This window comes from Populus trichocarpa, chromosome 1, assembly GCF_000002775.5.
Source record: "Populus trichocarpa isolate Nisqually-1 chromosome 1, P.trichocarpa_v4.1, whole genome shotgun sequence".
NCBI lineage: Eukaryota > Viridiplantae > Streptophyta > Magnoliopsida > Malpighiales > Salicaceae > Populus > Populus trichocarpa.
The window spans coordinates 30424072-30449336 of record NC_037285.2 but is presented as its reverse complement, the minus strand read 5'-3'; the positions used below and the strand labels follow the sequence as shown (position 1 = coordinate 30449336).

At 36.7% G+C, this 25265-nt stretch overlaps 2 protein-coding genes across 2 annotated transcripts; both read left to right on the top strand.

Moving 5' to 3' along the window:
- The first annotated feature begins 12086 nt into the window (after window positions 1-12086).
- Window positions 12087-18161, top strand: LOC18095173 (nucleobase-ascorbate transporter 4). Its single transcript, XM_024608439.2, is given in 12 exon segments — window positions 12087-12479; window positions 12788-12885; window positions 12986-13033; window positions 13035-13172; window positions 13629-13688; window positions 14247-14333; window positions 14335-14432; window positions 14524-14620; window positions 14979-15065; window positions 15641-15727; window positions 15991-16069; window positions 16842-18161. Coding segments are annotated over 10 exon segments (819 nt in total). The 5' UTR covers window positions 12087-12376; the 3' UTR covers window positions 15644-15727; window positions 15991-16069; window positions 16842-18161.
- A 2502-nt stretch (window positions 18162-20663) lies between these two features.
- Window positions 20664-22868, top strand: LOC7478664 (cyclin-D4-1). Its single transcript, XM_002298745.4, has 5 exons — window positions 20664-21309; window positions 21395-21481; window positions 21717-22026; window positions 22109-22239; window positions 22453-22868. Exons 1-5 carry the CDS (start codon window positions 20986-20988, stop codon window positions 22705-22707), a joined length of 1107 nt encoding a protein of 368 aa, XP_002298781.3. The 5' UTR covers window positions 20664-20985; the 3' UTR covers window positions 22708-22868.
- Window positions 22869-25265: the final 2397 nt, after the last annotated feature.

Sequence of the window (25265 nt, the reverse complement as noted above, 5' to 3'; positions counted from 1 at the left end):
GAAACTAGTGACCAAGCCTCTCCCCATCAACTCTCAACCGTGGGGAAATCTAAAGAAACACACACACAAATTTCCCCTCACTTCCTTTTCTGTGGCCGATCCCTCAGACCAACCACACATTATCTCCTTCCCCTATCAGCAGCTCTCATTCTCCCTCAGCCGACTACCAACAACAATGGAGAAGCAGCACTTGAAGATCTTATGGCTACAACCACAAGCAGCTTCAAAACAATGAAGAGTTTTCCTCAAAACTCAGCTACAGCAGCAACCTCTTCTCTTTTGTCTAACACTTCAAGCAACACCAATATCGTAATGCAACAGCAACAATAGTCACATCCTTCCTCCTAGAGCATCAAATAGCAGCAGTAGCACGACAACCGAATATTCTTCCAGCCTCTATTGAAGCAACATTTGGAAGATCTTCTTCGCGCCAGCACCTCGTCTCCACCTTGAACAACAGGTTGGATTGATAACCGCAAGCAACACCCGACCGTCTCCTTCAGCGTCACCTCCAGCAATAGTCATGCCCGGGTAAATTCTTATTCTTTCCCTATTTTGATAAATTAATTACATTATTATTGTTGCATGCATGCCTGAATTATTCAAGGACAGGGACTGTGCTTTTGTTGGTTGAGTTTTGTCAATGGAGTATTATGTGGGGGAGGAGAAAACAAGGGCGTCTTATGGCAACCAAAAGAGAACAAAAAAAAACATGCGTGTGACCTGATCCTGAAGGATGGGGGTAGGGGGACGACGACCGGAAAGAAACACCAAGCTTTTTTTCTTTTGATTTTTTTATGGGGTGGCTGCACACAATGATGTTCTAGGTTTTTTCCGTGTAATGTGCTTTACTCTGCTTCTTTGTAATGTCCTCCCCTCGGTTTTTTGTAATGTCCCCCCTATATTTATAGTATAGGAATCCCACTCCATATGAAAAATTAAATTTTAAACAAATTCATTCTTTTCTTTAAGATTTGAATTTGATTAAGAATCAAATTTGAAAAGGGATAACTACCATTATCTTAATGATAAGGATAAAATGACAAAAATACATTGTAGTCCTTAGTTTTCCCACAAGTTGACAAATCACACTTTTTATCGAAATAAATCCCTGATCTTTTAATTTTAAATTTTAATCTTTGTAAAATTAAATTAAAAGCTAATAGACCAAAATTAGGTTATAACAACCCTGACCACTTTCGCTTCTATTTTTCTTTTACTTTCACTCTTTGTAATTTCTCTGTAAAAACAAATTGTTGAAAAAGCCTTAAACAAAACTTGCTCTGTTTGTTAAGAAAAAAATTGTCATTCTAGGTATTCCAACCCCTAAAATTTCTCTCTTCTTCCTTTTTATCAGAAAAAATGAACTCTAAAAGAGTTATATCTGACCCTAATAGTTTGGATGTTGCTTCCTCTAGTGATGAGTTCAGGTTCCAACTAGAAATTAGAGGAAGCAATAAGGGACAAGAGTCCATTAGACTGGGCTCTAAAACTAGAAGGGGTGAAACTTCAATGTCCATCTCTGAAAAGGGGGGAAAGTAGTTCTTAATATCGAAGAAGTCCTTTCCTTGTTACTTTTAGGGGACACTTGGGAAGAAAGAGGTTGCCTCAAGCCCCTAAAAATGATGCACCTAGCACCATAAACATAGATGAGGTAGCCTTTGTAAATGATCAGTAGCTAAAAGATTACATGGCTAAATTGCCTTTCAAGGATGAAAGAATTATCCAAATGAACTTGGCCTCCATCCAGGGCCACTTTGAAATTATTGCCCCAATATATATGTACGAGTTGGGGTATAACTTTCCTCTCCAAGGGTTTATGAGAGAAGTTTTTTGGTATTATATATTGGGTCTAGGCCAGCTATATCCCAACAAATAGATAATCTTATATGCTTTTGACAAGTTTCTTATGCTCGTTGGAATCAAGCATACCATAAATATCTTTAGAATTTGTTACCACTTGGTTATCGGTACTGATATTGACAATGATATGTGCTAGTTTTTTACCTTTGCCAACAAACTCACTAGATCCATTAAAGGGACCTTGCAGAGCAAGCCTGAACTTGTCAAGAAGTGAAAATGGATGTGGATGACAATGATATATAATGGGACGGTCAACCCTAGAGATAAGATGCAAGAAATCTAGGGTTGAGCCTAATATTTAAGAGTACCCCCTCTAAGGTGAACAATAGGCCCTGTTTGAGCTCGAATGATGATAAAACATGTAATGTGTTGGCCTCGACCTCAACCGAACACGACGTTAAGAAGATGACCAATGGGAATTACCATGCCTTGTTGCAAAGTATGCAGCTTCTTTATCTCTTGTTTTTGTGCTTCAAAATATTCATTTCTGACCTTGGTTTTATGTAGGGTTAATAACCAAAGGAAAATGAAAAATTTCAGTAAGGTCTACGAATGAGAGTTTGTTTATATCAAGAAGAGGATCTTCATCTCTTAAATTAAGTGGATCTAGGACCGAAGTAGAGATGAAAAATGATCTCATCAACATAAATGAGCTTTCTTTTCCTAAAAAAATTATTCATGAGAAAGCAATGGCTGGAGCTACTACTCTCGTGGAAAAGAGAGGAGCCACCACTCCTCTGGTTAAGGGTTAGCTGGAGTTGACCCTTCTTGAAGTGATTGTGGGTGTTGCTATCATTTTTAAGAGAAAAATGGTCTCCACCCCTGTGGAGTTTAACATTGTAACCTCAACTATGAAGACCTCTCATGTGGCACTGCCAATACATTTACCCTCGATTTTAGTTGTATAGACCTCTTCAATTTTTAGGACTTTTGCCCATGATGTTTTTCAAGGAGTTAGATAACTTGGGTTTGAGAATGCTTATGCCAACCTTATTTTTGGTCGAGCCCTTTATGCTTTCCCTACGTTGATCAAAGAGGAAAAACAGTCCATGAAGGCTATTTTAAGTGAGAGGTCTAGCTTTAGAGAAAATGGCCTAAATATGGTGAACACCTATAAAAGGTCCAAACCATACCTTCATACATCTTGATGATGTCTAATGAGAGCTACAACTACCATCTAACTTTTACTGGATAAATGGCCTTCAATGTAGAAAACTCTCTTGTCTGACCTAACTATTTTAGCTTATCACTATTATTTTTAATAATTATTTGTTCTTGGTAGATTTTGATGATGTGCGCTCATTTTAAGAGGTGTTGAATGACTAAGAGGAACCAAGTAAAGAAGGGCATTGCTAAGTTTAGGGCAAACCATATTACCTTTTAAAAAAGGAACCTCAATATAGCTTATACAATGTTGAAGGATGAAATCGAGAGATTAGGTCCTTCATATGAGATCCATTAAAAAAGAGTTTTGTCTGGCCTATAATGAAATGGACTCCCTGAAGTAGGGGATAATTGAGATGAAGGTATCTCAATATGCTCTGAAGGTTAAGCTCCTTGTTGTTAAGAAAAAAGCCTAGAGCTCTCGTACGTTTTTAGAGGCTCTGATGAACTCTTTTGAGGAGTTCTATAAGTTTTTTGAAGGGTCTACAACTCTATCTTGGATAGTTAGGGACAAGATATTTCTTGTCATATCCAACTTGTATTTCTTTAATATGTTTAGAGGAATGCAAGTGAACTTCGGTTTTGCCTTACATCCCATCCTTATGCCCTTCATTGATGTCTTTCCTATTAGGGCTGCAGCTACCCAGCATGGAAAATACCTTACTGAAAAGTCTGACCTTAATATTTAAACTTTAACCCCCCCAACTCCACTTAGCTTTGTAAATAACCCAGATCTTATGAGGTTTGTCACTTTATAATGAATCATTACATTTTATAAACTTGGTATTTTATTCATTTTCATGTTCAATGAGAAATATTTTGTTAGATTTGTGTAGTCTGTGGGTCCAACACACATACATATTAAAAAAATTTAAGAGAAAATCCTTTATGCAGTTTGTATGAGTTGAATGCCTATACTTAGAAAAATATTCAGGAGAAAATCATTTATGTAGTCTATATAGTTCCAACACCCATACTTAGAAAGATTTTTAAATTGTTGCAAGATTTGAACTTTGCCTAACCTTAATAGGACTCTCCCCTTACTTGGAACCAACAGAAAATCTAAGTTGCAAGTATATTCTTATTCAAAAGTTCCTACTCCTTTCTTCTAGCTGTATGTGAACTTATCCTTGGTGAATTGGTGATAAACCCTTAGACATCGCTTAGAAAATTGGTGAGGGCATCACCTAGAGGTTGGTGTCGTTGAATTAAAGAGGCCCTAGACCCATCCCTTTGAGAGGTATGCAATCATACTAGGAAGACTAAGTCAATCTCTTAGAGAATTGTGCAATCGCATTAAGGATATCGAGACAATCCTTTCCTTGGATAAATGTGCAATCATACTAGGGAGATTATTGATCAATCCTTTTCAAAGGAAGTTGTGTTATCTTATTAGAAAGACCATGTCAATCCATTGGAATATTATGTAATCTCACTAGAGAGATTGAGTCAATCCCTTCCCTAGAGAAATATGCAATTGCACTAGGGAGATAGGGTCAATTCCTTCCTTGGAGAAATATGCAATCACATCACACTAGAGAGATCCTTAATCAATACATTCCAATGTGAGTTGTGCTATTGCACTAAAAAGACCATGTCGATCCCTTAGGGAATTATGCAATCTCACTAAGGAGACCAAGTTAATCCATTTCTCGGAGAAATATGCAATTTCACCATAGAGATATTTGATCAATCTATTCAAAGTTGAGTTGTGCTATTGTATTAAGGAGATCACAACAATCTCTTAGAGAATTATACAATCATTATAGAGAGACCGAGTCAATTATTTCCTTGATGAAATGTTCTATCACACTAAGATCCTTAATTAATCCTTTCCAAGATAAGTTGTTGAGAGGTCTTTAGGCATTACATGGAGAAAATAAAAACATAGTCATTTTGAATTAATCATTCATATATATAAAAAAAACTTACATTCTTAGTCATTAACTGTGGTATATTTTCAAATGATCAGAGTGTCAAGCGCAAGAGAGACTCTTCTCGTCCATATCTTGTAGATGGACAAGTAGAAGAAATTATATTCTGACTTAAAGTAATCAAATTATTGCATAGCCTTTGGATTCTTTCCCAAATAATGCACATTGAGTATTCATAGTAAATCATGTCTTCCAAGCTATTTTGGAACATTCTTGATCATTAAAGTAGTTTTTTTATACTAAAGTAACTTCATCGGTACCATAAAAAAAAGCACAAGAAAGTACAACATTCTTTTTTTGATTGAGTAATGCCAAAACAATTTATAGAGCTCCTCTTGACTAATATACTAGCGCTAAAACATGATATAATTTTAGCATAGAGGTCGCTAAAACCTATGATAGAGCCAGGATCTAGGTTGTTATACCAGGCTTGTTGGGCCTGATTTTGCCCTTGAGTGTCAAGTACTACCTCATTGAGGAGTTACACTTACTTGATGAGTTGTTGGAAGTTAGGTTGGGTAGAAATGTCCGTTATGATATGGAGGTTTGTCACGCGTCCTATTCTAGGAGTGTTTTGATTATCTGTCATTAATAATGATTAGGGATGTCAATAAACTAGTTCTGGAAGAATAATTAATGATTTTTTTTTCATTTTCCCACAAACGATACTAATGATGATGTTTCAAAATATCTAAATAGGTTAGGAATGAGGCTTATGTGTTGGATAATTAGTTAATTTATTGGTTCTAATAATCTGATTCATTCTTCTTAGCTAAAATGGTTAGTAACTGTTACCTAATAAGCCAAGATGACTAATGGTTGATTCTTGCAAAAGGTATTTTTTGGTAGATTTAGGGACTCTCAAATACTTAAATAAGTATCTTTATAAAGAGAACATGCAATGATATTTTAAAGAGATAAACTCTAAAAATGTACATGCTAAAAATATTAAGAATAAAGAGATTGTGGACCTTTTACCTAGGTGGTCTAGGGGGTATTTATAGCCCTTGAACCTTGTCATATTGATGAAATTGAGGGACTAGAGAGTTATTTTATCTTGATATCATTAATGAGGGATAAATATCATTTACATAACATTAATAAGGAACAAATATCTCTTACATAATATTAATGTTTATGGAAACATGAGAGGCTCTTAAAAGACTTTTATATACCTAGAGATGTAGAGATATTAGTATTCTTAACATTAACATTTTGTGTTAAAAATCATAAGAATTAACAAATGAAGCCTCGTGGCCTAAAATGAACCCTATAATGATCGTTATGCCCATATGTATTTGGACTTGGCATGATACAAAGCCTACGGGCAATGGGTCTAACAGCTTGCTAGACTCATGTCCATTTAGGCTCAATGCATAGTTGAACTCAAGGACGTTGGGTTTGGCAGCTTGTCATATCCATGTCCACTTGGGCTTAGCGCGTACCTAAACCTAATGATGTTGGGTCAGGAAGCTCGTCAAACCTATATATACTCGGGCTCAGCGCGTACTAAATCAAAAGATGTTAAGTCTGGTAACTTGGTAAACCCATATTTGTTTGGGCTTAGGGCATAACTGAACCCGAGGATATTGGATCTGACAGCTCGCCATACCCATATGTATTTGGGCTCAGTGCATAGCTGAACCCAATGATGTTGGGTTTGACAACTTGTCAAGCCCGAGTCTGCTTGGGCTCAGTGCTTAGCAGAACCCAAGAATGTTGGGCCTGGAAGCAAGCCTAATCTATGTCATCTGAGTCTAACATCTTGTCAAGTCCATGTATATCGGGTTATTACCCTACCTTTGATCCTTTTAAAAATAAACTTAGACTAAAAAATAAAATTTAAAAATATATTGATTCATCACAATGGTTGTGTGTGTGTGTGTGTGTGTATATGTATATATAAAACATTGAGCAGCATCCAACCACATTTATAGAGAAGAGGGCATTCAGCTGAATCGTTGTCAATAACCGGATGTTAAAAGACAACATCATTTTGAATCTTAACCGGATACTTTTATTTGATGTTCCTGGAAATTATGGCTTATACACGGCTACCAAAGCTAAAATGATCCGAAGACACCGTAAAAACAAGTTTTTTTTGTTTTTTAATAAAATTAAATAATAATAATAAAATAACACAATGTAAAAAATATCTAAAATGACAGAAACTTCATTTGAAACAATCCTCCTCACATTAACATGTACATGTTTGATCTAACGGTGAGGTGAATGAAGGTGGGGTTCAGAGTTTTTGGAAAATAATATTTTTTGGCATAGTTTACAGTTTTTTATTTTTGTAAAATGAACTATGAGGTGATTGTGTTACCCCCGATTGCTTATTGCTCTATTTCATTATTACCAAGCAGGAAAGTTGAGATAATAGTTTTACTAAGTTATAAATAACACAGCTTGAGTCTTTTAATTATATTAGATTCTTAAATATTTTTTTACATAGTTATTTTTTTTAAAACTATGTTAAATTACCAAAACACTTCCGTGAAAACAGCCTCAAAATACAATTAACCAAAGTGGTTATGGCAAATGCGTTAACCATCACCTTTTATAGTGATAATTTTATTATTCTGCTAGGTGTTAACTACTTGAGACCCAAGTTATTCTTGCATCTATGGTTTCATGGGCTAGATGGGCTTAGTTAGGCCTAGTTTCTTTAATTCTTGCGCTCGTGGGCTCAAATCAGGCTCTTGTGTATGCACAATATAGAATCCCATCACAACATCTAATCTGTATGCATATTATAAACAATACCAAGAAAAAATCATGGTAATACCCAATAACTTGGGAATTGAATCTTGTTTGCTCAAGGGATGAGAAGAATCAATGGTATATTTTGAAACTTAAAACCTAATGGCGTTCTAACATATAAGGGAAAAAAAGAGGGGGAAAAAAAGCCACAATCGTGACTCTTGAAGCATGAAAATTCTAAACATAAATGTGCAATAAAAAAGCATGCAACGAGAGTATTTGATAATCTCTTAACAAACTGGCTATCAAACTGGTCGTTTGTAGCAAGACATATAGAGCTTGCTAGGATTGGAATGCAATATTGCACCATGACATTCCATTTTCAATCTGTTAAATCTATACATAAAGTGAGACGTTTGTGATGAACAAGTCCATGTTCTAAAAACAATGACATGTGAAAACTAGTTATATATCTCTGTAAATAATGTTTGTTTACAAGTGTTTATGGCATTTGGGTGGTGAAATCATGTGTGAGTTTTTCATGAATGCTCACTTATCCAAAAGAACATGTGAAATTACAATATCCGAGGACCTCCTCAAATATATTTATTGCTTTACTTTTCACAATCAGACCAATCCCCTCGAAATAATCATAAGTCCATATATTTGATCCTTTTGTAGGACAACAGATAGATCAATGCAACAGTTTTTGTTTATACGTTGTTTTTTAAAGTTTTTTTGCTTGAAAATGTATTAGACAATATTTTTTTTAAAAAAATCATTTTACCCACGCTCCTCTGGATAAAATAGCCGTCTACAAACGCTAGGTGAGGCTTCTTATCGTGAAGGTGAGCGTTGAGATGCAGCAATTTGTTGAGGAGGAGCTGAAAGTTGTGGTGGTGGATTCTCTCTCACTTGTTGGTTTGTCAGGACTGTCTGGGTAAGAAGTTGTATTTGTTCCCCCAGTTGTTGAAGGATCGCTTGTATGATAGTTGAGATATCTATTGTAGCAGGAAGATCGGTAACTCGTCTCATTCCTAGAGTGTCCTAATTTTCTACCATCAATAATTGTAATTAAAGAAAACTGTTTCTATGACTTTTTATAGAGCTTCTCACAGACGACACCACTGATGATGTTTAAAAATTCAGGAACATAAAAAATAAAAGGTTATTTGGTGTTTGGGATAGGTGCTAATTTATACGTTAAGTATTTGGATTTCTTCCCAATCTAAAGAACTCCAAATCTATTAAAATGGTCTTGAATACCTGCAAGAAAAACAATCCCAAATGAGGGAACTTTTAGATCCTCAAATGGTAAAGTCAGTATCTTATAAAATATCAAGGTAGTAAAGAATTTAATATCGTGACCACTTCTCATGAAGCTCCCATAATGTATTTATAGCACATAAAATGAGTGTATGCAGGGTAATTACCCTGATAGCATTGAATGATGGATAAATATCCCTTACCTAATAAGAATATGGTGGGTCCATGAAGGACTTTGATACACCTAAAAAGATGTAGAAAGACTAGAGTTTAAGACGTCAATTAGCTAGAATAAAGATTATAGTTCTTTTCTGAGGTTTGACCTAAAGGAGGTTGGTTATTCCTCTGAGGTTAGACCCAATGAGGATGATAATTATCTTGGACTTGGCTGACTACCAAGTCCAGATGTCTTAGGTTTGGCATGCATGCTAGACTCATGTTATCTTAGGCTTGGCACACCGCTAAGTCCAAGCGCTTTAGGCTTGGCTAACTGCCAAGTCTAAAAGTATTGGGTCTGGCATGCATGCCAGACCCACACCATTTTGGACTTGGCTGACTGCCAAGTTCAAGCGTATTGAGTCTAGCATGCGTGCCAAACCAACACCACCTTGGATTTGACTGACCGCCAAGTTCAAGCGTATTGAGTTTAGCATACGTGCCAGATCCATGCCACCTTGGACTTTACTGACTACCAAGTCCAAACGCCTTGAACTTGGCTGATTGCCAAGTCCAAACGTATTGGGTTTGACATGCGTGCCAGACCTACGCTATCTTAGACTTTGTGTACTGCCAAGTCCAAGCGTATTGGGTTTGGCACGCGTGCCTGACTTATGCCATCTTGGACTTGGCTATCTGCCAAGTCCAAACATATTGGATTTGGTATACAATTCAGACCATACATTTAATAAATAAATAAATAAAACTGACTCATCACCCAGCAAAACAGCCTCTCCAAAGCAATAGCCAAAATCCCCAAGAGAACAAACTACAAAACAAACACATGAGCAACAGAATGTAAGCACTCAATGCACAATGATGGCCCACCTCACCCACTAACTAAGAAAAAGGCTCACCATACACCTAAAGACCAGCCACAATAAAGTCATCCCAGCCCAGCCAAAACCCAACAGCCTCGTGACCTCCACACGACTACCCTCTTGAACGCAGCCACAAACGCCCCAACAAACGATCCTAGACCAGTCAAAGCCGATCAAGAGACACTAGCAAGCTTCACAGGCCGAGATGCAAATCTGGAAATAACGTTCAACTCAAGCGAAAAGACCGGAAAAGTTCAATTTATTGCCGAGAAAGACTGCTAGACTCCACAATGTATTCACTCAGAAGTCACAGTCTTTTACTGAGGACATTTAGTTTTCTGTTGTGATTTTGTAATTTGTAGTGCAATAAAGATTTTGTTAATTAATACTAATAGCAACCTAATATTAGTAGGCATCGTAAGTTATGAAGGGAAGAACCTTGCTACAACATTAATTAACACGTTTCTCATCTATTTAAACACGAGATGGATTTTGGAGGAGACTACCTATGTAGCCCGCGCTCCGCCGCGGGTCAAATATTTTTATTTTTTATAAAACATTATTTATGTAGATTTTTTCAACGCATTTTGATAGTTTAAAAAATATAACAAATCAAAAAATATATTTTCATGACAACCATAGTTATCAAACCCGACATGGGGGTTAACCCGGCTAAAGGGTCAGGTTCTGGGTTAGATGGGTTGACTCGGGTCAAATCGGGAAAATTGAAAAAAAAATTAAGGTTTTAATATTTTTTATGAAAAAACTAAGAAATAATTCATGTGGATATAAGCTATATATATTGTAAACAATTAAGTTTAAAAGATTATCTCATAAGGTTTTTTTATCCCACATTGAAAAAAAATAACTTTTTTCTTGTGAACATAGAGCATATATACTAAAGGACTTCAAATCCTACTTTGAAAAAATAAAACATTACTCTAATATTCATATAGTGAACTTTGAAATGAGTTAGTAATCAATTGAAAAATATATAAAAAAAGGGGTCTCTAGGTAGAAGAAAAAAAATTGAAAAGAAAAGGACTCTACCGGGTTTTTGCCGAGTTGCCCGAGTTCCGGGTTGATCCGGCGAGTCAACTGGTTTCCCCCAGCCCAATTGCAATCCCGGATTTCGAATGAAATAGACCCAGCCAACGCTACTGGGTTCTGATGGTGGGTCCTGCTCGCAGCTCTAGGCCCATCGCTACTGGGTCCTGATGTCAGCAATACCCAACAACAGTGAGTCCTGGTGGCAGTAGGGCCCACCGCTGCTGGGTCCTAATGGCAGCAGGACCAAATTTTAATAGGACCTGCTCGCAGCTCTGAGCCCACCGCTGCTAGGTCCTGCTGTTAACAATACCTAGCAGTCGTCTACAGTGCAATGAGTCTGTAGTGTCGTCCATAATAAACGAGTCTGTATCCATAATAAATGCACAATATTTTTCCCTCGCGTTTTAATATAGTGTGTGTGTATAATATAATATAATATAATATATAATAAGTAACTTAAAGGAAGAGCAAAGCAACAATCAAAAGCCGTGAAAAGCAACTATGCAAGCCCACAATTAAAATAATATATATATATATATTTTATTTTTAAAAAATTATTTTTGATATCAACATATCTAAATAATTTAAAAATATTAATTTAAAATAAAAAAATAAATTTATTTTATAAAATAATTAATATATTTAAATTAGTTTAATTTATTAATATCAAAATTAAATTTTAAAAAATAAAAAATATTATTTTAATATATTTTTAATCCAGAGTAAATCTTAAGTTTTGAAAATAAAAAAAAAAGCGTACAAAACCCTATCGTTGGTTTAATCATAGTTTTAAAATCTGGTCCGGCCCAGTGGTTTAATCCAGAATCCTGAGTGACATGGCTGGTTGACCTGGTTGACTCGGCTGGTTGATCTGACAAGACTCGATCAAAAACTTAGTTGCAATACATTGATTATTTATTTTTTTAACAAAAATAATATTATTTTAATTTATAAAAAGAATTAAGATTGAACAACCCGGCCGACAAGCGGGTCAAGTTTAAAAACTCTGGATTAATTTGGCCACCCATCCGCCATTAACAAACCTTAAACAGTATATTCATTTCTATCCCACAAGAGGTAAACCTGTCATTTTCTTAACAGGCAGACAGTAGATGCCAGTCACTGTCAATCTGCTGCAGTTGATAGCTTTCCTTTCATACAAGAATAAAATCTCTCAAATTCCAACAAGCAAAAATCCTAGAAACTAAAAAGAAAGGATAAATGTAAGAAAAAAAAGAGTTAATGCATTTAGTCAGATCAATGACTGCCTAACTGCCTCCTCTAATACTGCCTACAATTCTCTTCCCTGTTGCTTGTTTCTGCCATTTAACATAAAGGAAAACAGAGAAAGAAACAATGGCAGTTGGAGGCGCTGCTAAAGTTGGTGTGTTCGCACCATTTCCTGTCAAAGACCAGCTCCCTGGCGTTGATTTCTGTGTCTCCAGCTCTCCTTCTTGGCGTAATAATTACTCCTTTGCTTTGTTTTTAAGTTTGAATGCATTACATTATGGAAACTCTGTTGTCTTCTCCTTCTTTTTCTTCCTACGACTACTCTTCGTTTTCATGCCTGTTTTTGCTCTTGATTACCACAGTCTCTTGACTTCACCATTGATGAACCCCCCCCCCCCCCCCCCCACCTGACAAAATTAAGATTTAAATACTTACATTTATTTAAAGTTCAGTACTTGATTGTGATTATGGTATAGCCAATACTAAATTTTAGTGCAGTAAATCAATTTTTCTAAAAACTTGTTCGATTGAATTCAGCTGAAGCAATACTACTAGGTTTTCAGCATTACCTAGTGATGCTCGGGACTACTGTGATCATTCCTTCCATATTCGTTCTTTTGATTAGCCGTTTCAATGTAAAAACCATATATGTGATTAACAGATTTTGATTTTGATTTTGATTTCAAGTTTGTGTTTCCATAATTTCCATCTAGCTGGATATTTCTATTTTTGTAGGTGGAGAAGGCTGAGATGATTAACACGCTGCTCTTTGTTGCGGGTATAAAACTCTCTATTGCAGACATGGTTCGGCACTCGGCTTCCTGTGGTCATTGGAGGATCCTATGCTTTTAGCATCCCCACAATAACCATTTCTTTATCTACTAACAATAGCACTAATGTCATATTTCTTACTCCACGTCAGGTTAAGTTTAGTTCCCTCCCTCACTTTGTAAATGCCATCCTCAAATTTTATGCCCGTGTTTGTTTCTTGGAGAATATGCAAGGAAATGCTTAAAATTACCCGTTATTTTTGGATAACATCTTCCTTATCCATGTTTTAAACGTCTTTCTTCCTTTGTGCATTTCCCAATAGCTTTCCTGACCATTCTTGCTTCTGTTCCTACAATTTCCAACTGGAGAGAGTTTAGCAGGTCCATAGAAAAACTGGTGTTCCATGTCTTTAGTCGGTTGCCTCAAGATAATTTAGTTTGAATAGATGGCCGTTTAAGCTTTGCGCAGTCTAGTAGGCTTGATCTATTAAGCTAGTGATGTTATAGATGGAACAGCTGTCAATGAAACTACATGTGTTAGTGCTGCTTTTTCTTCCATTTGGGTATCAAGTTTTGTTTAATATGCTTCTCTTTGTTGATGCTTGTAGCTGGCAAAATGTGTTGAAATTGGAATCCTGGCACTCCTTTTCGTGGTCTTCATATCTCAGGTGATCAACATCCTCAATTATTTTCTTGTATCGTTGATTAAAAGAATTCACTGTTTTTTTTTAATTGAAATCGTGCTTGTAAGATCAGAGCCTCTCTAGGATCTTAATTGATATTTATGTTCATATTCCTAGTTGGCAGAAGAGATCATTAGCAAGAGGCATCGTCTCTTTCAATAAATTTGGTTTCTTCATCTAGTACAATTGGCTTATTAACAGAAATTGAGGGTGGACTACAAAAATAATTCAGTAGCCAAGTGTTTTAGTAGGTAAATAAAGGAGCAGGGTTGGTTTCCGGTTCCTAGGCAATGGCCTTGTGTCCTCACTATTTGCTCTTCTTTAGATGGTGTACCTTGGATATCCTGAACTAGTATGTTAAATTTGAGAATGCAAGGACCTTTTTTCCACCCAATTATGTGCTCTAACTGGATACAAGTTACAGAGAGTTACCTTTTCTTTATTATTATTCTTTTCTACTTTTGGTTTTTCAAGTTTTCGAATAATTTTACTAATATCATTGAGTTTCTTTTTTCTTTTCTTACACTATAAACAATATTGCAGTTTGTTCCTCACATGATGAAATCAAGGAGCACCATATGCAGTCGGTTTGCAGTTCTGTTTGCCATTGCAGTTGTATGGGCATATGCCAGCAGTTTTGACTGTGGCTGGTGCATATAATAATAAGCATCCAGACACACAACTTAGCTCTCGTGTTGATCGTGCTGGGCTCATTAGTGCTGCTCCTTGGTGAGCTTTGATCTACTATAGAAACCTTGAATCATTTAATTCATTTTTTACCATAACATATAAATTCACAGGATGAATTATTAATATTCAGGATAAAGGTTCCATATCCATTTCAATGGGGACGTCCCACTTTTGACGCTGGTGATGTTTTTGCGATGATGGCTGCTTGTTTTGTTGCTATAGTTGAGGTACGATTTATCAAGATGATTCCCATCTGAACTCCTTTTATAGATGCCAAATACAATGGTTTGCCTAATTTAAGTTCACTGACAGTGAGGATTTTGCCAGTTCTAAATCATATTTGTGGATGCTTGTTCTTTAAATAACTTTAATGCTTGGTGTATGAATATTGTCAGATAGAAGATGGATTAATAAACTTTCTTTTGCGAGAATTTATATGTGGATGAATAGTTGAACCCTATCATGAATTGCTTGAATTTTGAGTCCCCATCTCCTGTTCTTTTATAATTCTTTTTGTTGAAAGTCCCCTAACAAGCACTCCACTTATTCAATCAATGCTGTTAATGTTATTTTACTTTTCTGCAGTCTACTGGTACAATTATTGAGGTATCAAGATATGGGAGTGCCACTCCTCTGCCTCCTTCTGTACTCAGCCGTGGTATTGGATGGCTGGTAGGACATAACCAATTGGTGTCTCATTATATATTTTTTCAGACCTTTTACGTTCTATTTGTTGTTTCTGGACACAAAACTCTTTTCTAACTTAACTCATACCCCGGAAATGGATCCACTACTTCAGTGTAAAAAAAAATAAACTTTTTGAAGTTGTTTTTTTTTTTGCTTTTGTTGAAGGGTGGATTGTTCAATGAGAATGTGATGATAATCTGACCTTCATTTGACTATAGTTTACCACATTCATAATCTATAAGCAAAATGCTTAACCTACTTTCAGGTATACGACCCATATGGTAGAATTCCATGGTTGCTGTTGTAAAATTTGTTGTTTGGTACTATCAGAGAAAAAATTTAAGGAAAGCTGGCATTGGTTGGATAAATTAGAGCTAAGGATCTTGATTTTACAATCCATATGTTGATTTGCAAACTATTATGTTGCTTGTTTAAGATGCTCTATTTATGCATAGATGTAAAATATCGTTGTTGTTGGGTGTGATGAATTGATGGAGTCCTAATGCTAGTATTCTTTCCAACCAATTCAGTAATCTAATTTTTCTCTGTTATGCTTACAGTGAAAATGCAGGTCTTTTGGGATTAACACGAGTTGGAAGTCGGAGAGTTGTTCAAATATCAGCGGGCTTCATGCTTTTCTTTTCTGTGTTAAGTGCAGTATTCCACATTGCAATCTTTTATTCTCTTTTTATGAATGAATTGAATTTCATTTCTCATGGCAATCAATGTTCTAGATTCTCTTTTTGTCCTGTCATGATTATTGACCACTGTCCTTTTAAAAAGGCTCCTTATCTTTTTCCTATCATTTCAACTTGAAGTCTTTATCAATTTTGCGAATAGAAATCTGGCACCATCATTGCATTGTTTACTCAGTAATTGTTCTTACACTGTTGCAACTTATCTTTAACAGGAAAATTCGGGACTGTTCTTGCTTCCCATACCATTGCCAATTGTGGCAGCTCTTTACTGTGTCCTCTTTGCCTATGCGGGTATGTATTACTTTTCTATGTTTTTTATGGCTGGATCTAAATTACCAATCAATTTTACCAAGAGCAAAATGATGTTCAGTGGGACAGTTTGCCTGATTCTACAATAGAAATGTTAACGATGAAGATTAAAACACTAAAGACTACTGGAAGTCACATAACTCAGTTAAAGTTTTGTATGTGAATTAACGTTACTAACACATGTTACTGCCAGCTGATTACAAGAAGATGCTAGAGAAAAGTCCATAGTCACCACAATAGGTAGTTAGGCCCTCTGTTCTTACTAATCAGTGTATACCTCTATTCTGTAGTTGTTTTTGTAGAAACCATATGGCATTCCTAATTCAAGACTCAACTTCATAAACTGAACAGATAGGAATTGCTGTGGTAAATGAAATAGTGAGCGACAGGAGAAAATGAATTTAGTTTCTATGAGATTTTTCATCTTTCTGTCTGTTGGTTAGGAAGATTGATACATGCTGTCACTTTTTTTCAAGCTCACATAATAACTCACTGGTTGGAGCCAAAATAGGGTGGTATCTTCGTAGTGCAAAGAGGAAGGGTTGACTTAGTAAGAAGTTTCACATGGAAAATAAAGATCAAACAAGAATCTATGTGTTCTATACTAGTTTTTGAACGTGGTATATAAAGATCCATTGGGATCAATTTGTTTTGTAATATCTCTTAGTTATGCTCCATTGTTGTACTGTCAACTTCTCTTCAAGGAAACCAATGTAATCGACTTTTGACTCTGATATTTTTGTGGGAGAAGCAGCTTCTGCTGGTCTGGGATTTCTCCAGTTCTGCAACTCAATAGCTTCAGAACAAAGTTCATCCTTGGCTTTTCTCTCTTCTTGGGCCTTCCTGTGCCACAGTACTTCAAGGAATACCTTTTGGTTTCTGGTCGTGGCCCTGTCCACACCGGTGCCACCTGGTTACAAATGTTTGAATTGCATCTGATCTTATAGCATAATCGTTGTTCAATAAATTTATTAAGAGATTTGTATTTTGATGAAGTTGTTCTGATTTCTTCAGTTCAACGACATAATGCAATTGATCTTCTCCTCTCCAGCAACAGTGGCAATTTTAGTTGCTTGTTTCTTGGACTGCACTCACAGTCTGGCGCACAGCACAACCCGCCGAGACAGTGGCAGGCACTGGTGGGAGAGGTTCAGATATTTTAGTGGCAGGCACTGGTGGGAGAGGAGTTCTATACACTACCGTGGAATCAAAACAGGTTTTTCCCTTCATTCTAATTTTGGAGCTCTTCCTTGCCATCAAAGAAAAGCTGAAAAGAAGTGAAAATAAACAAAATTCTGAATTTGTTGCACTCCTAGTAGCGTGTTTGAGAGTGTGGTTGCGGTTATTTTTCAAAGTGTTTTTTACTCGGAAATGTATCAAAGTAATATTTTTTTTTATATCGGCGCATCAAAATGATTTAAAAACATCAAAAAAATATTAATTTGAAGTAAAGAAAAAAATAAAAAATTTTTAAGTTTTTTCAAAAGTGTTTTTGAAATGCAAAAACAAGCAGGACCTGCGTAATGTTATATATCAAAATGAGAATTACATTGTATAGGAATAGTTAAGCCAGACACACCAACTTGGTAGTCTAAACTTGTGATTGCAATATTATTTATAAATATCAAGTGCAAACAGTAATGATCTTTGAAAAATTTACCGCAGATAGAATTTTATTCACGATAAACAAGTAACAAAGGGAACCTAATTCATGTGCCTTTATAAGAAATTGATGGTAGCTTTATTAAGCATTCTCGAAGATAATGCATGTCATATTTTTAATTTTAGCTTGTGATGAACCTTTTTATCTCGCTTCTTTTATGAGAATAAGAATCTGTCGTGCTTTGTGAATTGGCCTTTTTGATTGCCAAGGATTTCTTTTCTTTTTATTTTATTTGGATGAACCTAACATCTGTTTTTCCTACAGATGTTAGAATGCAATTCACCATAGCTAAATTCTTTTACAGCAGGTTTTTATGTAGCTTTGTGTGAGAGCTGGTGTTGTAATTTCTCAAAAATCACTTTTGAAGGTGTATGAAATAGAATTTAGTCTCAATCAGATGCTCTTTTTTTCTTTTTTCTTTTTGCTGTGTACTGTGGAGTACATTTTGGCAAAGCTATGTGTCTTGGCCATTGCCACACCTTTAAAGTTTAAACGTGACAAGAAGTTTATCTTCCATATCGCATCATCCTCTCAGGAGGACTTTTCACGATTTTCTGAAACGAGTCAGGGAGTGAATAGTGACTAAAATCTCGAAGCCCTTTTTCCCTGGTCATCTGCTGGACCCAATTCCCGTTGAACAGGAGTAACATGAAGTATTGGAACAGGAGTGTAGAACTCCCAAGTCTAAGGCCTTTTTAAGTGTCACTTCGGCCGGCAAGAAAGCATGGTTGAATTCGGGGATTGAAAATTTTGTGTTGAAATCAGTTTGGTCCATGCTCCATCATGTTGAACGAGAATTTCTGATTCCTTCTAGCTGTCTTTCCTTCCCATTCATTATTCCTTGCCTTACAGTTTGATTGTCAGACTGCCTCGATTCATGGAAGGTTCAGAGTGTTGGCATGTGATCCTGGATGTTTAGCAGTCGCGGGTTCAATTATATTTGTGACAAACCCATAAAGAATTGCATTCCAATTCCGTATGATTGCAACCTCAAGAGTACTTTTTCACAAATGAACAGCTAATGGGGTTTTGGCGACCTTTTGTATACCTTCCAGTTCACTGTGGATGCACAGGGACCCATCGTGTAAACAGGAGTACTTTTTGTACAGGGAAAATTTGTTTTTAAAAACGCTTTTAACTTAAAAATACATTAAAAAAAGTAATAATAGAAGAAGCTGAACATAAATTCTAGCTCTGTTTATGTGTGTTGTATGGTGCTGAAGCCCGCAGAGACTCGAGCGAGAAGCAGATGAGCGTGGTTTAAATCAAAATAATGTCATGGGCAAAAAACTAAAAAGAAAAAAAAGAAAAAATCAAGGTCATATCATATCACATCACACGGTGAGCCGTGTCCTTGATTTATTAAGGCACAAAACCATAAATAGCATGCAAACGCTGATTAATAAGTTGGCAAAAAAGGTTATTTGTTTAGTGCTCCATTTAGGTAACAAAGGAGAAGAGAAGAGAAGCTGTCAAGTCATTTGGAGTAAAATCTGCTACTACGGAAATCAGGCCAGATAAAATTCGACAAAAGAAATGCAAATTCCTCAGTAAAATCAGCATCCTTCCCAGATTTTTTTTATTTTTTAAAATTATTTAAAATAACTAAAAAACATAAAAGAAATTCAAATTATAAGATATGTCATCAGGCTCTGTGCAAGAAGAAGCACCTTGCATTATCCATCCGCCCCGCTTCATGGAAAAAGACAAAAGAAAAGAAAAGGAAAAGGTGGTTTGGATGGAATGAAACCAAATTGTTACAGTTGCAAATCTCGAAGGTCAATAATGTGGTGAGCCTGTGCTTCGATACGATGGTATTTGACAGCCAAATACACGATACATCAACCCTAGTTCCCATATACAAAGTGTACGGAACACATGGGCTTGACTGTGAGCGGGGTCACTCAAGATTTCTTCAGCCTGTAGGGGCCTTACAGCTAGGACAAAAAGTCAACAACTCCCTGTATATTGATATCGATCAACAGCGATGACATGTTACTATGTTAGTAAAATTCGATCTCTCTTGTTAGGTCTGAAAAACATTGATATCTTATTTGTCATTGGAAAGATTTCTACATCTTGGTTGGACAAGTTGTACAGGGTCTGCCGCTTAATTTTGTGTTGGGTAAGGCAACAAAACGCGACCAAATACAATTTTAACTGCGATAAAAAACTACCTCAAAGAGGAGGCGAACCCTAACCCTTGTCTTAATTTGAGCACAAAACATTTAACATGTCGATCCATCGAGCAACAATTCTCTTTGGGACTTAATTTTTATCTCTCAGAGTCAAATCGTGTGTTGTGTAGAGTAAAATCTCCAAAGGGATCTACTCGCACTGCGCCTAGATTAAGCGCACCCATGGTTTCTTCCTTCTTTTTTTTTTTTATTTATAACTCGGGGTATCCGGGTCAACCTACGCGTACCATGATTAATTTCTGGATCCACTGAATACCCTACAAGCTCAGTAGGCAGGTAAGACACCGCGGGAGTGACAGACATGCACACTGAGATAGGAAAACCCTACAAAAATCGCTGGGCCAGAAACCTCGGTGCCCCGTTTCCCTCTTTACATGCATTTATGCACATGATAGTATAGTTTCTATTTACTTCATGCTACCAAATAGAAATGCTGTGTTGCCCGTAACAGACAATGGAGGTAGGTTCAACACACAAATGAAGGGAAAGTAAATTTATTAAAATATTCTTTTAAGATTTTCATTTATTCCTTGCATTGTCTATATAAAAAAACATATAAATAAAATATTAATTTGATAATTTTGAAGGTGGAAAGCAATTTTAATGGGTGGAAACTTTACAATAATTGCGAGATTTAACAAAAAAGAAAAGGGAAAGTAAACCATAAGTAGCAAAAAGCTCTCCATTTAATTTTGGTCAAAACAAAATCACCATTCATAAACCCACGTGAAAAGATCAATACACGGCACGCCCCTCTCCATTTTCTCATCCCTCAACACACGCACACTCTCTCCTCCATTATTCAAAGCTCTGGAGAGCCAGACACAAACAAAAAAAGAAAACCCATCAAGAGAGGAGAGAGAGACGCACACAACAACAGCATCCACCCGAAACATGTTATCCCCAGAAGACCCATAACCAAGCCATGTCCAAAACCAGACAGCCACCACCAAACACCACCAACACTCTCTTCCTCCCTCTTTCTGCCGCTACCAATGCCGTTTTCCTGCCATTAACAACCCATAGCCACCCCCACTATGTCTCACTCTCACTCCCACTCCCACTCCCACTCCCACTCCCACTTACCGGACCGCTCTGCCTCCGCACTTAACAGCCTGTACTGTGGGGAGGATGTCAGTGAGGTGGTCCAACGGGATGCCGACACGTGGATCTCTAGCCACCTTCAATTCCCACCACCATCACCATCCATCATCGTTTCTCCACCATCCGATGAGAATACCATCACCAAACTGATTGACTCTGAATCTCACTTCATGCCCTTGTCGGATTATCTCCATCGTTGCCGTCACCGCTCCATTGACATCACGGCTCGCCAAGATTCCATCAACTGGATCCTCAAGGTACCTACAGGTGTATAGATACGTAGGTGTCTACCCGTGTGTATGTATTGATGTGGTGGTGATATCTATTGTTTTGGCAATGCAGGTGTATGCCCACTACGAGTTCAGGCCATTAACGGCGTTACTCTCCGTCAATTACTTCGACCGTTTTCTTTCCTCTTACTCTCTTCCGGTAAATAAATAATAAATCGCCCTCCCTTTTTTCTCTTTTCCTGCTAAACTCCATTCTCGCCCGAGAAAATATCGGATTTTCCAGGAACATTCCATATTTATCATCAAAATATCCCATTTTCCAACTTTCCCTTTAAAATATCAGATTTCGCGGGAAAGTGAACTCACATATTACACAAAAGAGTGATTTTTATTATCTTATTGATCTAAAGCTCGGGTTTTCTTAATTGAAACAGGAAAATGGGTGGCCGTTTCAGCTACTATCAGTGGCATGCTTGTCTTTGGCAGCGAAAATGGAAGAACCTGACGTGCCATTGTTATTAGACCTTCAAATACTTGAACCTGGATTCATATTCGAGCCCAAAAACATTCAAAAAATGGAGCTTCGGGTCATGGCCAATCTCAATTGGAGATTACGATCAACCACTCCATTCGATTATCTTGATTACTTCATTTCAAAGCTCCCTTCTTGTTCCTCAACAAAACCCGAGAATTTCGATCGGGTCTTGAAAAAATCAGCGGATCTCATTCTCAACACCACCCGTGGTAATTCAAATCTCACCCAAAATCTGATTGACGTTTGACAATTTTTATGAAACATTTTGAAATCTTCTTGGGATTTTTTCAGTGATTGATTTCTTGGGTTTTGCACCGTCGACGGTGGCAGCTGCTGCGGTGATATCCGCTGCGGGAAAGAATTTTGATACTATACCATTGAAGGCTGGTGTTGGGCAGTTCTTTCATGAGAGAGTAAACAGGGTAAATATTTATAATCTTTGGGGCGTAATTGATAATTTCTGTTGTCAGTGGGGTCTTTTCTGGAAATATATACATACATACATATATATATATATATATATATATATATATATATATATATATATTTTTCCGAATATTCACCACCTTTACGAGAATTAACTGAGAGATATTGAAATCTGTGTAATAAAAACTAAAAATGTGTTCTTTTTGAAGGAAATGGTGAGAAGCTGTCACCAACTAATAGAGGAATACCTGATCGACACGTGTCCTACGGCTCGGCTTAAGGATTTATCGGATGATGCCCTAGTTGATCCGGCTAGCCCAGCTGGCGTGCTTGACGCAGCCGCTGCTTGTGGGAGCTGTAGCACGCGTTCCGAGAATCCCATCTCGGCCAGCAGCCAAGCCCCCGAAACTGAACCGATTATTAAGAGGCTAAGATCTACTGCACCGGATGTACAGGAACCGTAGATAAGACCATTACCCAGCGCCTTAGATACTCGCTCCTGCTCCTGTTACCTTTATTAGAGGGAGAAAAGTAAAGGCCTCCTTTTTTTGGCTTGTTTTTATGCGTTGATTATAAAATGAACGGACGGGATTGGATAAAAATGAAGGGAAGAGGGATTTTGTTATATTACTTTATTGAATTGATTAATCTTCATATAATTTTTATTTACTATAAAGTGACATTTTTTTATGGGTCATAATTTTGTTATTGGCTGGGCTTTTTGGTCAAAATGTAAACTGGGTGTTCATGTGAGGTCTAATGATGTTTCAATTATTCTCGTAAATCATCTGTGCATGAAAACTGATGGGGTCGCACAGGAAATCTAATGATCAGTCTTTCCCTCTTTTTTTTCTTGACAAAACTACCCTTGTGAAAATCCATGATTATCTTGTTGTTTCTGTTAGAATATGATGGGCTTCTCGGTGTCGTTTTGAATCCTGTTTCTAAAAAAGTAAAAATTAATTTTTTAAATATTTTTAGAATATTATAATATTAAAAATAATTTTTAGTATTAAAAATATTAAAATAAACAATTGCTATTATATTTTAAAATAAACTCTTAAAAGGATTAGGTGGTATAAGTTTCTGACATAAATATAAGAAAGCATTACTTGAATAATAATAATAAAGTATTTTTTATTTAAAAATATATTAAAATAATATATTTTTTAATTTTTTTAAAATTTATTTTAGAAATCAATATATTAAAATTATTTTTAATTAATTTAAAATAAAAAATAATAATTTCCTTAAAAAACACAGCGTCTCCTAAACAATTTAACTCTCCTAGTCTCCTGTACAGTGCATTAGAAAATGGAAGGGATTATCCATTTTTCTACACTGCCTTTGTTATAACAAAAAAAAAAAAACTGATTCGAGAATTTGCAATGTAACATTGGAGGAAGCTCACCCAGATTTTTTTGGGTTTGGATCTAATTTGTAATGGGGATTTTTAGCAAGCATATTAATCTAGAGACGGGTAATTTATCTGAGAATCCATTGGATAGACAGGAGATCAGTAATTCTAGATAACCTATTACAAATATCTGATGGACAGGAAATGAGTTTTGTCAAAGTGAAAACTAACTCGCATCGGGGATGCGTAGTAATTTTGGCCGGCGAAGGAGGGGGTGTGGTGGTGAATTTGGATCAGGCCCGGACCATCGGGGAGGTGATGAGGTGGGCATGACGGATAGCTGCCACGTAAAGGGGGGGGGGGATGGGGAGGGGGATTTTGAAACTGGAGGGAAAAGAAGCGAGCGGCGGTGTCGTGGGAGACAGAGAGGAGAAATGAATCAGAGACGACCAGGTGTAATGAAGACAAGAGTTGTAGCAATTGAGGGCAAAGATATGATAGATATGATGGGGTGGGGGATACTAACCTGTCAAATCATCATCTAGGAGGTTGTTCGGGAACAGGAGAACCAAAAGGCTAGGGTCCATGAACTTCGTAGGTGTGTATGTATGGGCTGTTCTACTGGTGTCCATGGGAAAAAAGGTTTGTGCGCTTTTGTCACCTTGCAATCAATTGCGAGTTAGCTTTCAGGACAATTTTGGAGTGTCGCTTGATCTCGATTCTCAGCATAAAAAAAGAAATTGTTTTTATTTATATATGTATAATCAACAGGAGATGTTTCGGCTGGTTTTTCACTGTATCGGAAGGGGTTTTTAATTTAACTGCTGCTATACAGCATGGACACGAACATTTAATTTATTTGTTTTTGATTCAATTGTTGTAAAAACGATACCAGACAGAATGAAGCATGTTGAGCAACTACGTACGTACATGCGCCTATAGTTTGATCTCCATCACACAAGTGAGCCTGTCTCTAGCTACTCCATGGGAGAGGACGGACAGAATTCCTTTGAGCACACGATGCAGCCTGTTGTTGACAACTAATTAACGACCCCTTCATTCAAGATATTACAGAATCTCTACCATGTTTCTGGCTCGGAAGACATTTCAACTAGCCATTTCAAAAACTACGTACATTCCTGATATTGAAGAGCCATCCTGTAGAATTAAAAACGGTCTCTCTCTCACTGCTTATTCTTACAAGCGAGGCATGTATTTTGGTGTATATATGTAGCTATATATATTCATACCATTGGTTCTTGCAGCTGATAGACTGATTGGTCTGTGTTCTAGATACATTTTGATCCTAGGCCCAGTGTTCATCTTCGCATGGCAGTGTAAACTGCGGAACCGATGGACATCCTCTTTAGTCTCTCCTCTACATAGCATCCTATTTCTACTAGCAGCATGTTTTTGTCTATTTTGTTTGTCATGACATTGTTCCAGTTCCACACGGAGACCTGATTACACGTTCAAGATGGCCAATTTCAACATTTCCTACCATCTTCTTGTGACCATCATAAATTGAAAGCACGTTTTGTTGGTATTTAAAGCGTGAGGGAGGGGTATGTGTTTTGAGATTTAAGATTCAAAACAATTCCATCCAAGTTAGTTGAGTTATGAACAATTTGATTTTTAAATAAGAAAATCCAAACATATGGAATT

Bases quoted from the DNA above. Each gene is read 5' to 3' on its own strand.
- LOC7478664 (XM_002298745.4), top strand. From the start codon at position 20,986: ATGTCTCACTCTCACTCCCACTCCCACTCCCACTCCCACTCCCACTTA. The intron at 21,310-21,394 runs GTACCTACAGGT...TTGGCAATGCAG, and splicing joins CCATCAACTGGATCCTCAAG to GTGTATGCCCACTACGAGTT. The intron at 22,027-22,108 runs GTAATTCAAATC...GGATTTTTTCAG, and splicing joins CATTCTCAACACCACCCGTG to TGATTGATTTCTTGGGTTTT.